The sequence below is a fragment of the Alnus glutinosa genome, chromosome 6, assembly GCF_958979055.1.
Source record: "Alnus glutinosa chromosome 6, dhAlnGlut1.1, whole genome shotgun sequence".
NCBI classification, from domain to species: Eukaryota; Viridiplantae; Streptophyta; class Magnoliopsida; order Fagales; family Betulaceae; genus Alnus; species Alnus glutinosa.
In genome coordinates, this window is record NC_084891.1 from 19156897 (window position 1) to 19170633 (window position 13737).

Consider the following 13737-nt stretch of genomic DNA (forward strand, 5'->3'; position numbering starts at 1 on the left):
TACTTTCATTCTTTCCAGCTCTTAAGTAACGTGGACAGATCTGAGGATATGAAAACTATCGACTATTATAAGAAAAAGTACTGTCCGCAGAAGAAATGGTGTCTCTTTTATGGCTTCTGCATTTATTTCTGCCCTTCAATACCATCTTTGTAAGTTTTGTTGACTATTACAATTTTACATTTATGGCTTGTCTATCTTTCTTAGAATCTTCTGATTTACTTGGTCTTCTAAATAGTTTGTTTTCCTAAACAGTTGTTCAATTGTTTATTACTTTGTTTGAAGGAAACCAGATTGGGAAGTTTTGTTGGGACTTGCATTGAGGAGGTTGAAGCTTGAAGTTTCCATGGCTGGTGGAAAAGTCAGCAACAGTCTTGCTCTTGCTACCCATTTGGTAGTCTTGTCAGTACCAGGTTTTGACGTAGACTTCGAAACTCTATTGAAAAGGTAACTATGTTCAAGATTTTCCGTGTCGATCAGGGATATTTGGTCTCTGTTGCAGTAGGGTTTGCAAGGAAAGAAAAGAGGAGGCTTGTGTTAATCTACCGTACCTTACCTCACACCTTATTATATAGGTTTTGAAAAATATTACAATGACCAAAATAACCTCAAACCCTGACAAACTTTTCTAGCACTCCCCAACATATATATATATATATATATATATATATATATATATATATATATATATATATATATATATATATATATATATATAAACCTAGCTTGGAACAAGTAAACTCGAACTAGTTATAATATATAGATTTTGTAAACATATCAGCTAACTGGTCCCTAGACTTCACGAATGTTGTAGATATATCTCCATTGAGTATTTTGTCTTGGATGACATGACAATCAACCTCAATATGTTTGGTCCTTTTATGAAAACTAGGTTAGATGTTACATGTAAAGCAACTTGGTTATCACAAAATAATGGGATAGGACTTGGAGCTAAAAATCCAATCTCCTGAAGAAAATGTTGTAACCATGTCAACTTAGTAGTAGCATGAGCCATTGCCCTGTATTCTGCTTCAGCACTAGATCGCGCCACCATTGTCTGTTTCTTACTCTTCCAAGTTACAAAGTTTGGTTCTTCGTGGGTTGGTTGGCGTTCCTTAGATCCCAATGGGTCTCACGGAGTGGGGCTATGGAAGAACATTAGGAAGGGGTGGAGTTTGTTTAGTAGCCATACCAAATTTATTTTGGGTAATGGATCTAGGATCAGATTCTGGGATGATGTGTGGTGCGGAGAGATGCCCCTCAAGGAAGCTTTCCCAGGTTTGTATGACATAGCTTGCGACAAGAATTCGTTCGTGGTAGCTCATTTGATTCTGGAGAGCGGATCTTTTCAGTGGGATGTCAGATTTATTCGAGCGGCACACGATTAGGAGGTGGACGTCTTGATTTATTTCTTTTCCTTATTGTATTCCATTAGTCTAGATCGTGATGGGGAAGATAAGCTTTGGTGGTCTCCTTCTCGCAAAGGTAAGTTTGATGTTAGATCTTTCTATAAGGCTCGTGTTTAAGGAGACAAGTCATTTCCCCTGGAAAAGTATTTGACGTACCAAGGTTCCCTTGAAAGTGGCATTTTTCGCTTGGGCGGCAGCACTAGGGAAGATCCTTACATTGGACAATCTCAGAAAGAGGCGGGTCATTGTGATTGATAGATGTTGTTTGTGCAAAAAGAGTGGGGAGTCTGTGGATCATCTTCTTCTCCATTGTGATGTTGCTTGCGTTCTTTGGAATGCCATCTTTAGCCGCTTCAGTCTTTCTTGGGTTATGCCTCGTCGGGTGGTTGATCTTTTTGCTTGCTGGTGGACGGGTGGTCGCTCTCAGAGTGCGGTTGTGTGGAAGATGGTTCCTTGTTACCTTATATGGTGCCTGTGGAGTGAACGCAACGATGGACAGTTCGAAGACAAAGAAAGAACCATTGAAGAGCTCATTTCTTTTTTCTTTTAGTCTTTGTACTCTTGGACAGTTGCGTTCCTTGCCCTTTAGTGATTAGTTTTAATGATTTTCTTGTACTGTTTTCTTCTTCTTCTTAGTTGCAGTTCTTGTATACTACCTGTGTACTTGATCGCTTCTTGCGCTTTTAATGAAATTTCTCTTACTTATCAAAAAAAAAAAAAAAAGAGATTGCCGCTTAAGAATGTACAATATCCTGTAGTAGACTGTCTATTTGAAGGAGAATCTGCCCAATCTACATCTGTAAAACCTTCTACCCTGAGATGTCCATTCAGTCTGTACAGTATACCAAGACCATGGACTCTTCAAATACCGTAAAATTTGAGTAATAGCTTCCCAATGTGAAACCCGAGGAGCCTCCAATAATTGACTGGACTTGTGAAGTGGACAAAAGTTGCATAATCGAGATCTGGGCAGGAAGATTTTCTTCAACTGGTTGGGTATGTAGAAGACATATAAGGATGGCTTCGACAACATTAACTACATATAAAATATTTGGCCTGGTGATAGTAAGATAGTTCCAAGTCGATGACAATACCTACCAGGATCTACAAATAATTCCCCTTCATCCTTTAGTAGTTACTGATTTTGCATCCATTGGAACCTCAAAGGGACGAGCACCCAAAAGACCTATCTCTTCTAACAAATTAAGTACATGCTTTCTCTGAGATAAATTGATAACTGCCCGAGATCTAGCAACTTCAATACCTAGAAAATATCGAAGTTTGCCCAAATCTTTTGTATGAAACCTCTGCTGCAAAAATTGTTTCAATCAAGTAATGCCTCCTGAATGCTCTCCAGTAATAACGATATCATCTACATATACTACAAGGAGAATATACCCTACACTAGTATGTGAGTGAAATACTAAATGATCTGTCTGACATCTCTGGAGACCAAGCTCCAATACTGCTTTAGAGAATTTTTCAAATCATGCCCTTGGTGTTTGCTGGAAACCATATAATGCCTTTTTTAACTTACAGACACGGCCCTGATACTCCCCCCGAGTAACAAACCCTCGTAGTTGCTCTATATAAACTTCCTCATGTAAATCCCCATGTAAAAAGGTGTTTTTGACATCCAATTGAAACAAGGGCCAATCGAGATAGCCAAAGAAATAAGAACACAAACAAAAGAAATTTTGGCAACTGGAGAAAACTTTTCATTGTAATCAATACTGTACCTCTGTGTATAACCCTTAACAACCAAAAGAGCTTTCAACCGTTCATCCGAACCATCAGGATTAAACTTAACAGTGTAAACCCATTTGCAATCAACAGGCTGTTTACCGAGCGGTAACGGAACCGACTCCCACTTTGATGCAAGGCCTCCATTTCCAATTCCATAGCTTGCATCCAACTAGAGTCAAATAACACATCCTGCACTGTCTTTGGGATGGAAATGGTTGTCTCTTTTTTTTTTTTTTTGCTCCATTTTCTGCCTTAACTTTATTCTTATGTTATTCCTCTGAAGTTATATTGGATTGCTACTGCATTGATTTAATGTAATCAATTAATTAGAGTATATCTATTTCAAAAGTTGTTTACCCACCTTTTATGCTCTTATCTATTTTCTTTCTATCAAATTACTATGGTCCCATTTCTTCTCCCATTTTTTTTGCATTCCTTAATTTGGTTTACTATTATTTTTCCACTTACTAACTTTTGACCCAAGACATACCTCACCCTCATACTATGCCATGTGAGCCACCGCCCAAAGGGCTTTCCTTTTTTTTTCATTGCAATTGCTGTCTCCATGTGTAAATTAGAATTTATGATGCTTGCCCTTGTTTTCTCCCCTTTTTTGACAGTTTCACTTCATTGGAGAAGCATCTTTTATGGAACAAGGGGTTGCATGTTGTGAAATCTCAATGGTTGGAAGAGTGCTTGGAGAGGGATCAAAGATTGCCAGAAGAACCATATAGCTTGAAGAACATTGGGGTGCAAGATTTGAAAACTGTAGAGTGGTGAGTTCCAATAAGCTTTTACATTTATAGAGTTATGCTTGAGCCGTCATATTTTTAGATGTGCCCTTTTGGGATGTCCAAATCATCTGCACTGGAAGATCTGTTACGTACCTATGTTAGACGTGGCAAAAGTATGAAGGCAGCAGAAGATGCCGACGCCCTTGCTGAAGAAGACCCAAGTGGCAGCTGATCTGATTATGGGAAGCGGTGCTCCTAAAGCACGACTTTTCGGTATGGAAAGGATATTCTTCTATGGAAAGAATTCCTATTAAATAAGGGATGTATATTCCCATTAGTATCAGAATTATTGGTAGGAAAAGGGAAGTTCTTCTATGGAAAGTATTCCTATTAATAAGGGATTTATATTCCCACTAGAATTAGCAATATTTACATATCGTTCCGTATTTTATATTCAGCAATGTAACCCTATAAATAGGGGTTTTGAGGAATAAAACGATATGAAGAAAATTATTATTCAACTTTTAGTTGCTTGGAAGGACAGAGTACCTCGAATACCCTACTATTACACCATGCACATTCACCATAGGTAAACTTAGGAAAACTGATTCTGTGGCTTTGCCTCTCACCAAACCTATCACCCGTTCCCAAACACAGGCTTGTAACAACTTGGTATCAGAGTCAGGTTTCAACATGTCAGAACAACGACTAGATTGCATGGAGGAGTTGGGATCGATGGAGGAACGACTCACCAAACACATCGATGAGATAATGGCTGTCCTTTCCATCCAATTCCAGCAATTCCGTGCAGAAGATCCAGCCAATCATGCAAGTTCATTGAAGACCAGCAAGGGCAAGGAGCACAACTGAATTCAATCTGGGAACTCTTTCCCAAAGGTGGCCAAACTAAACTTTCCACGATACGATGGCTCGGAAGAACCAACCATATGGGTATGTCGTGCGGAATAATTTTTTGAATTTCAGAACACTGCGGAGGAAGACAAGATGGCATTGGCGGCCTTCCGTCTTGAAGGCGAGGCACATCTATGGTATCAGCTGTTTAAGGAGGTTGAGGAGAATGTGTCATGGGAAACCATGAAGGAAGGCTTGCATGTATGGTATGGTCCTACACAATTCGACGATTTTTTTGGAGATCTCACAAAGTTGCGGCAGATAGGGACCATGCGAGAGTATCAACGGCAGTATGAGTGGTTGTTGAGCAGGGCTGGCAGACTTTCTGTAACACAGCAGATTGGAGGATTCATAAGTGGGCTGAAGGACATTAGACCGGAAGTTCAAGCCTTCCAACCCACCACCCTCATGGCTGCAGTAGGCCTCGCAAGACTGTATGAGGCAAGGTTGCAAGCGCAACAAAGGTCCCCGAGTTTCTATGAGACAAGGAGAGCCATGGGTCCAACAAACACCCCACCATTACCTTCTGCAAACTTAGTCCGGAATCGATCACTAGTAATCTGAAAATTGAGCCTAGTCGAGTTGAAGGACCGGAGAGACAGGGGTCTTTGTTTGAACTGCGACGACATATTCTCTCCGGGCATAGGTGCAAAAAACTCTTCTTAATTGAAGGAATCTATGAAGAAGAAACTGAAGCACCGGGCAATGAAGGGGAATGAGAGGCATGGGATGACGAAGAATTAGAGATTCCTGACATCTCTCTCCATGCAATCTCGGGCTTACAAACCCCACAAACGATGCGCATCTCGGGAATCATTAAGGAGGCTCGGGTGGTCATGTTAGCAGACACGGGCAGTACTCACAATTTCTTCAGCACAAAATTGGTAGAATAGTTGGGTGTAGAATTGGACAAACACAATGCCTTTGAAGTAATGGTGGCAAATAGAGAGAGGCTGTCTAGTCAGGGGAAGTGCTCGGCAGTACCGGTCTGGCTTGAGGGCACCTTGTTTACACTGGAGTTTTTCTCATTGATCTCCGAGGGTACAACTCGGTACTTGGGGTGCAATGGCTGAAAACTCTCGGTTCCATCCTTTGGGATTTTTCTTCCCTCTATGTGAGTTTTATGTGGCAAGGACTAAAGATTACTTTGGTCGGGTTGTCCTCTCCAAAAAACAGGCTACTGGAAGGACCGAAGATGCAAAAGGAAGTACATCGCTGCTTCGAGGGTGTCTTACTCAAGTTTTTTGCGGTTCAATTAGGAGTGGAACGGCAGTGCTCGAGCATGGACGATCCCGACCTATAGTAGCTGTTGGAGGTTTTTCATGACTTATTTGCCGAACCCCAAGGCCTGTTGTCTGTGCGACTCCATGATCACAAAATTCCATTGATTGAAGGCTCTTCTCCGGTGAACGTGTGGCCATACAGGTATCCCTAGTATCAAAAAAATGAGAGAGAAAATTGTTGTGGGTTTGCTTAATAATGGGGTCATCCGGGCTAGTACCAGTCCATACTCCTCCCCGGTTTTGTTGGTAAAGAAACATGAAGGCTCATGGAGGTTATGTGTGGATTACTGAGCTCTCAATCGGACTACCATCAATGATAAATTCCCAATTCTGGTGATCAATGAATTGCTAGGTGAGTTGCATGGGGCCCAATATTTTTCAAAACTTGATCTCCGTTCCGGGTATCATCAAATTTGGATGCAGGAGCAAGATGTGGAGAAAACAGCTTTCCGAACACACCATGGGCACTTTGAATTTTTGGTCATGCCCTTTGGCCTCAACAATGCCCCATCCACCTTTCAATCCTTGATGAATGACATTTTTGGTAGCATCTTGTGCAAATTTGTTCTCTCTTTTTTCTTTTTTTCTTTTTCTTTTCTTTCTTTCTTTCTTTCTTTTTTTTTTTTTTTTTTTTTTTTTTTTTTTTTTTTTTTTATATGATATATTAAACTATAGTAAGTCTTGGGAGGATCATCTGCATCATTTAACCAGTGTTTTTGATATTTTGAGGGCTAACCGCTTGTATGTTAGAAATGACAAATGCAGTTTCGGGCAACAAATGGTGAATAATTTGGGCCACATTATTGAGAGGAACGGTGTCGCAATGGATCCCGACAAAATTCAGGCAATGTTGGCATGGCCGAAACCCCCCACTCTTAAGGCACTACGGGTCTTCCTTGGTCTCACTGGTTACTACTGCAAGTTCATTCAACATTACGACACTATTGCTCAGCCATTGACTCAACTTTTGAAGAAGGATGCTTTTGTGTGGAATGAGGAGGCTGAGGACTCTTTCTCTTGGCTTAAGGAGGCCATGACAAAGGCACCGGTATTAACCTTGCCTGATTTTTCTAAGCAATTCATCATCGAGTGCGATGCTTCCGGCCTTGGCATCGGGGCAGTTTTGATACAAGATCGTCAACCCATTGCTTATTTCAGTCAAGCTCTTCATGGCTATAATCTCAGCCTCTCCATCTATGAAAAAGAGATGCTTGCACTTGTCACCTCTATTCAGAAGTGGCATCCCTATCTTTTGGGTCATAGGTTTGTGGTGCGAACCGACCATCGCAGCCTCAAGTATTTGTAGGATCAGACAATAGCAGCGGAGGCTCAGGAAAAGTGGCTCATCAAACTCATGGGGTATGGTTTCACGATTGAGTACAAAAAGGAGTATGATAACCGGGCTGCCGATGTCCTTTCACGCCACATGGAAGGGGCCCTCTTGGCCTTCTCTGAACTGGTTCCTCACTGGATATAATCGATCCAGCGTGAGGTTTAGCAAGACCTCGACCTCCAAGCTTTGGTGGAAAGGATCAAACAAAATGAAGTCGTGGGTCCTTGGCAATTGCATGTCCGACTCATCAATTTCAAGAACTGGGTCTACCTCAAGGCTGCATCTCCTACTATCGAGGCTATCACCACCGAGTTCCACAACAACACTCATGAAGGGTATCATAAGGGACTCCAGCGAATCCGGTCTGTTTTTTATTGGTTGAGAATGAGGCAGCAACTCCGCAATTTTATCAAGAATTGCGATATTTGTCAGCGCCACAAAGCCGAAGCTATAGACTAGCCAGGCTTCTGCAGCCCCTACCCATTCTCGACCATGTTTGGTCGAATATCTCTATGGATTTCATTGACGACCTTCCTACTTCCTACGGCCGAACTACTATATTTGTGGTCGTTGACCGTTTTTCCAAATATGGGCACTTTACTCTCAAGCGTCCATATACAGCTCTGCAAGTTGCTCACACCTTCTTTGAGGTAATCTTCTGTTTACATGGAATTCCTTCTTCCATTGTTTGTTACAGGGACCCCGTATTCATTGGGATTTTTTAGCGGGAGCTTTTTTCGTCTCCATGGAACAGAGTTTAACTTTAGCTCCGCCTATCACCCTCAAACGGATGGCCAAACTGAGGTCGTGAACCATACCATTTATTTTTGATAAGTAAGTAGTGAATTTTATAAAAAGCGTAAAGGCGTCCCTAAGCATACAGGAAGTATACAAAAGGACACCAAAACAGGAAAGAGAGGGGAAGGGAAAAAAACACCCGAAAAACCCCTACAAAACCAGCCCACAAAACCCCAAGACTAATACATCACATTAGGCCGCTTAGCCTTGCCCCTATTAGAACCAAAACCTCTAGCATCATAATTAATCGAGTACTCTAAGTTCTTCACTTCACGACTCCCTTTAAACTTAGAAGCGGAAACTGAAGCCTCTAGACGATGCTCCGCATCAATTAGAGTCATGAAGTCTAAAAAGCCCTTCACATTCCCCTCGTGGGAGACCCCTAAAGTATTAACACAGAAGCTAAGATCAATCGTAGCCCCGAGAGGATCACCCATCTCTTCAAAACCACCTCCCCGCGAAGAAATACCCACCTCTGAGAAAGACATTAAAGGCGGGCACCCAAGCACAGACTGGACAGAAGAGAGTGGAACTACTCCCACTTCTGACGGATGAAGAGCCATGCCGCTTGGGAGAAGGAAGCCACGCCGAAGGATAGGCAGATAGCCCTCGTCTTGAGCAGCCGAAGACTTTGCAGGAGCTGACAAGGGCTTGGAGACAACCCCACAAAGCGGCTTGGAAAGCTCCTTGGGAGCACTGAAAGTCTCAAGAGCCTCTTCAAGCAGATGCTTATCCAATTTACCAACCTTGTTCTTCCGAGAGTATGTAAGCACCGACTTGGATTCCGACGGGGTAAATAGGCGCGCCAGACTCCGACATCACAGGGAGGGAGAAACGCAGCCTTTCACCTAGAGCATCCGCGCCTAGAGAGCAATCGCCGAGAGCTGGATCAAACCCAAAGAGAGCCGGAGAAGGAGCCATCTCAGATGAAGGCGACAAAGGAGGATCCCCACCCAGAGCTGACCTCACCAAAGCAAAGACACCAAAGCCCTCAGAAACAGAAGTAATGGCCGACGACGACACGTTAGAAGCTTCAAAACTGGATGGAGAAGAGGACTTTTCCCTGAGAATCTCCGTGGCAGAAAAAACCGGAGGAAAGGGATAGGAGCACTCTTTTAACTCCGGAAGAGAGGCTGAAGAAAAACCCACAACTTCTGGCGCCGGGGCACCCAAGCCCGAAGGAACAGAACCCATACCCGCGTCAGAAACATGAACCAGAGCTAACCCGCATTTCTTAGCCTTCTTAAAGTAATCCACTCTTCTAAGACCCGACTTACTGGTCTTTTTAGAAAAAGACCTACAGCCCACCCTTCTAGACCTAGCCCTAAAACGCATTCTACCCAACCCAAGGCAACACTTAGTCCTGCCCATGCTCCGCTTTAGCCCACTAGAGGAAACTCAGCCCAAATGAGACCTATGCGCACAAGCCCAAAGAAGCCACTTTTCAAAAATATCAAGAAGCTTCCTGAATATCCCCAACTGCTGCACTGCAACGTCACCTGCAGCCTCAGCAGCATCGATTGCATCCCTCTTCTTGGAACACGCAAGAAGGTCCTTACCCAGAGGACTGGGAGAGGAACTCTCCAGAGCACAGCAGTCGACCGCAAGGCCTTTACCCAGAGGACCGAAGGATGACCTTTCCAAATCGTAACAATCCACCGCCTGCCGGAAGGGCTCCCGCTCCCGATCCGGCGAATAGATCTTCTTCCCCTCGCACCAGACCACCGCCGCCTTCTGAACCAGAGGGTCGCCAACACCCGGCGAGCCCACCACCTCTGCGAACGACAAAACACCCGCGGCCTTGCCCAAACTCTTCCCCACCGGGACGCCACTAAAAGAAGACGACACCACCGAGGTACCAAAGAAAGCCAACACTTTACTCAACTCCCCAGAAACTCGCCCCCAACCCCGCCCATCACGGCCTTCAGGGAAAACAATCATCCCTCTCCGACCACCCACAGCGTACACCGCCACCTTCAAGAACTGGCCGGAGCTATTCCCATCTCTTCGAACGATGGTCACCTTCGAGCCCTCTCTGAAAGATTTAACAAAAATTTCGAGACCCGGATTTTGCATCACCTCTTCCACCATCGACAGTAGCCAAGCAACGCATCCCGAGCCCACTCGAATCCACCCTGAGAATCCTTTCCTCTTCTCCGCCACCCTCAGCTCAAGTGACCCTTCCACCACCGAGAAGATGAAGGACTTAGCCTCCACAAAGAACCGGTTCTCCATGCCCTACCTCACACGACAACCCCCGAAGGGGTTCGCAACAGCCCACCACCACGCCTCACATGGCTGAAATCCAGAGAGCCGACGTTCTAAAACAAAGACCTTTGAAGGTATTGTGAATAGGGTAAGGAAGAAGCAATAACTCAATCCAAAAGAGATCTCAGAAATGAGGATTTGAGGAAAAGAGATCTCTGATTAGCTTCTTATCTATGCCAATTTGAGTTTGAACCCTCTGCAGATACTATGCATTCCACCATAAAAACTTGGGAGAGAGAGACTAGTTTCAATACCATTGAAATGTACTTGAGGTGCTTCACTAGCTCTAATCGGAAGCAATGGGCCAAGTGCCTTGGGTAGAATATTGTTACAACACTGGATTCCATTTTGCTACTAAATGTACTCCATTTGAGATCGTTTATGGTCGCTCTCCACCCTCTCTTTTACCTACATTCCCAGTACCACTCGTTTCGTCGCTGTAGAAGATGCCTTAGTGGCCCGAGATGAGGTTGTGTGGGAGGTTCGGCAGCAACTGTTGGGAGCCCAAAATCGGATGAAGTAGGTATATGATAAGGACCATGTGGAATGAGTTTTCTTGGAGGGCGAATGGGTATACTTAAGGCTTCAGGGGTACCAGTAGTATTCCGTTCATAGGTACAGTAATCATAAACTCGCCCCAAAATTCTATGGTCCTTAGCGGGTTATCAAGAAGCTTGGTCCCATCGCCTACCAACTGGCCCTTCCTCCTAAGGCAAAAATTCATGATGTGTTCCATGTCTCGGTTCTCAAGAAATGGGTGGGAGATGGGGTCCCGGTTCAAGAGCATCTTCCTCTCATTATCAATGACAGCAGACTCATTCCCCAGGCCATCCTTGAGCGTCGTCTCCACCAGGGAAATACTGAGATGTTAGTGCATTGGAAAGAACTCTCTCCGGTCGATGCCAAGTGGGAGTCCCTTTCAAATTTCAAGCTCCGCTTTTCCACTTTTGCCCTTGAGGACAAGGGCCATTTTAAGGACGGAGGAGTGTTACGTACCTATGTTAGACGTGGCAAAAGCATGAAGGCAGCAGAAGATGCCGACGCCCTAGCTGAAGAAGACCTAAGTGGCGGCTGATCCGATTAGGGAAGTCACGACTTTTCGGTACGAAAAGGATATTCTTCTATGGAAAAAATTCCTATCAGTAAGGGATTTATATTCCCAGATAGTATCAGAATTATTGGTAGGAAAAGAGAAATTCTTCTATGGAAAGAATTCCTATTAATAAGGGATTTATATTCCCACTAGAATTAGCAATATTTACATATCGTTCCGTATTTTATATTCAGCAATGTAACCCTATAAATAAGGGGTTTGAGGAATAAAACGATACGAAGAAAATTATTATTCAACTCTTGTAGTTGCTTGGGAGGCCAGGGTACCTCGAATATCCTACTATCACACCATTCACATTCACCATAAGTAAACTCATGAAAACTGATCTTGCGGCTTTGCCTCTCACCAAACCTATCACTTGTTTCCAAAAACAGGCCCGTAACAAGTTGTCTGAGATTTTTTGATTTGCCATAATATTTTCTGGCTTCGGAAGATTGATAACTTGTGGAAATTGTGAATCTAATCGTCAATGTTCAAGAAATTTTTGAAGTAATAATGGTTGGGAATTTTTTCAATCCTTAATTCAAAATGTCTGAAACAACTATGGTTACGAATTTAGAGTTCTCTTTCCACTGATGTATTATTTATGATAATTTAGGAACGATACAATTACAGAAGTACCCTCCAGCATAGTACTTAGGATAAAAAAAATATACACCCCTCACCAGTCCGTCTCAAGCTGTGGTAAAGATATCACGCATGCCCAGCTCGCTTTAGGTTGTGTGAAGAACTTTACAAGACCTGGCCGTTGACAATGGACAGTTCAACCCACAGTATCATTGGAATTTGAAAACAACAGTCTAATTACATTATGGTCCTATACTCTTACATGTTAGTGTTTTTCGAGTTTGCTGCAGCATTGAATTTTGTTCTGATTGAAGAAATTTGCTCTAAGTTTCCATTTTTGAAATACTGGATTATACTGAAGAAGATAGGAAGTGTCCTTTATATATATATTTTGAATATTAAGAGGCGTCCCATTCAAATTGAATTGTTAAAATGTTGGTCAAAATGTAATGCGTTACTTTTTGTATAATATGAATGCTGTGTGAGATATTTTTCTTATTGGCTAGATGTTCTGATTGATATAGCTGTTTTGCTTTGTCACTATTTTTCAGCGAACATGTTAAACATGACCCGGATCTAGAAGCCCCTTCTGGATTGGACAGTGAAGAAAAACAGAATATGTCCCCTTCTCTTGATTTAAGGAAACAGAGAACAGATAAAACTGCTTTAGAAAAACCTAAAATTGTGGCCTCATGCGAGGGGATCGGGAAAAGGAAAAGAGGAAGACCTGCTGGCACAAGCATGAAGAAAGGAAAAACAACTACGGCCCAAGCTCGAAGAACACGGGCACGTATTGGACAGAGGCCTGCTAAAATATGTGATAATGAATCAGATGAAAGCGTATCTTATGATGAGAAGACACAAAGGGAAGAGATCAAAATAAGAGAAGGAAATCATGAAATGGTAGGTAAGGGAAGCTCAGAATTCCAAGGGACTGAAGTAGTAGAAGATTCTGAATCATCACCTAGGGGCAAGGCAGTGGAGCAAGAGGTTGAAAAAGATATTATTGGATGTGAAGAGTGGCATGATAAAGTTCCAAAAGTTGAAATGACTAAAATGCATAATAATAGCAACGACAGTGAGAGGCCGGAGAAGTTGGAAGTTATGACTGATCCGGTTCAAGCCATGTTGTTAGATATGATTCCAAGCCTTGGAGTGAAGGAAATTGGGGTGAGAGAGAGAATTCTCAAAGATGAGAAACCACCACCCTCGGATTCCAATGCAGAGCCTACGAAGAAAAAGAAAGTGAGCTACAAGGATGTTGCTGGTGAGCTGCTTAAGGATTGGTAAAAGATGATATGTGTGAATAATGTTACACTTTACGCCTATTTTATCACACCTATTTCATACCATTGACTTGGCATGAGCTGAATGGAGATAGAAAGTTAAATTTCTCTTAAGTAACCATTCAACTCATGTCACGTCAGCCTGTGCGAAGAATAGATTTTTTCTGTGCGCGTTGGTTGAGGGAAACAAAATAGTTTCTCAGTAATACTAGTTTTGTACTCTTGTATTGTATTGTATTGTTAACATAAAGTAATAGTCAGATGCAGGCACCGTAATTAGTCGGGTAGTG

At 42.8% G+C, this 13737-nt stretch overlaps 1 protein-coding gene across 1 annotated transcript in view; it reads left to right on the forward strand.

The window, feature by feature from the left end:
• Positions 1-13683, forward strand: part of LOC133871124 (DNA ligase 4) — a 55317-nt gene extending 41634 nt beyond the window's left edge. Inside the window, exons 24-27 of the mRNA XM_062308500.1 lie at positions 19-149; positions 283-444; positions 3773-3928; positions 12713-13683. Of these exons, the coding sequence (XP_062164484.1) occupies positions 19-149; positions 283-444; positions 3773-3928; positions 12713-13451 (1188 nt within the window). The 3' untranslated portion in view covers positions 13452-13683. The remainder of the gene's footprint in view (positions 1-18; positions 150-282; positions 445-3772; positions 3929-12712) is intronic.
• Positions 13684-13737: the final 54 nt, after the last annotated feature.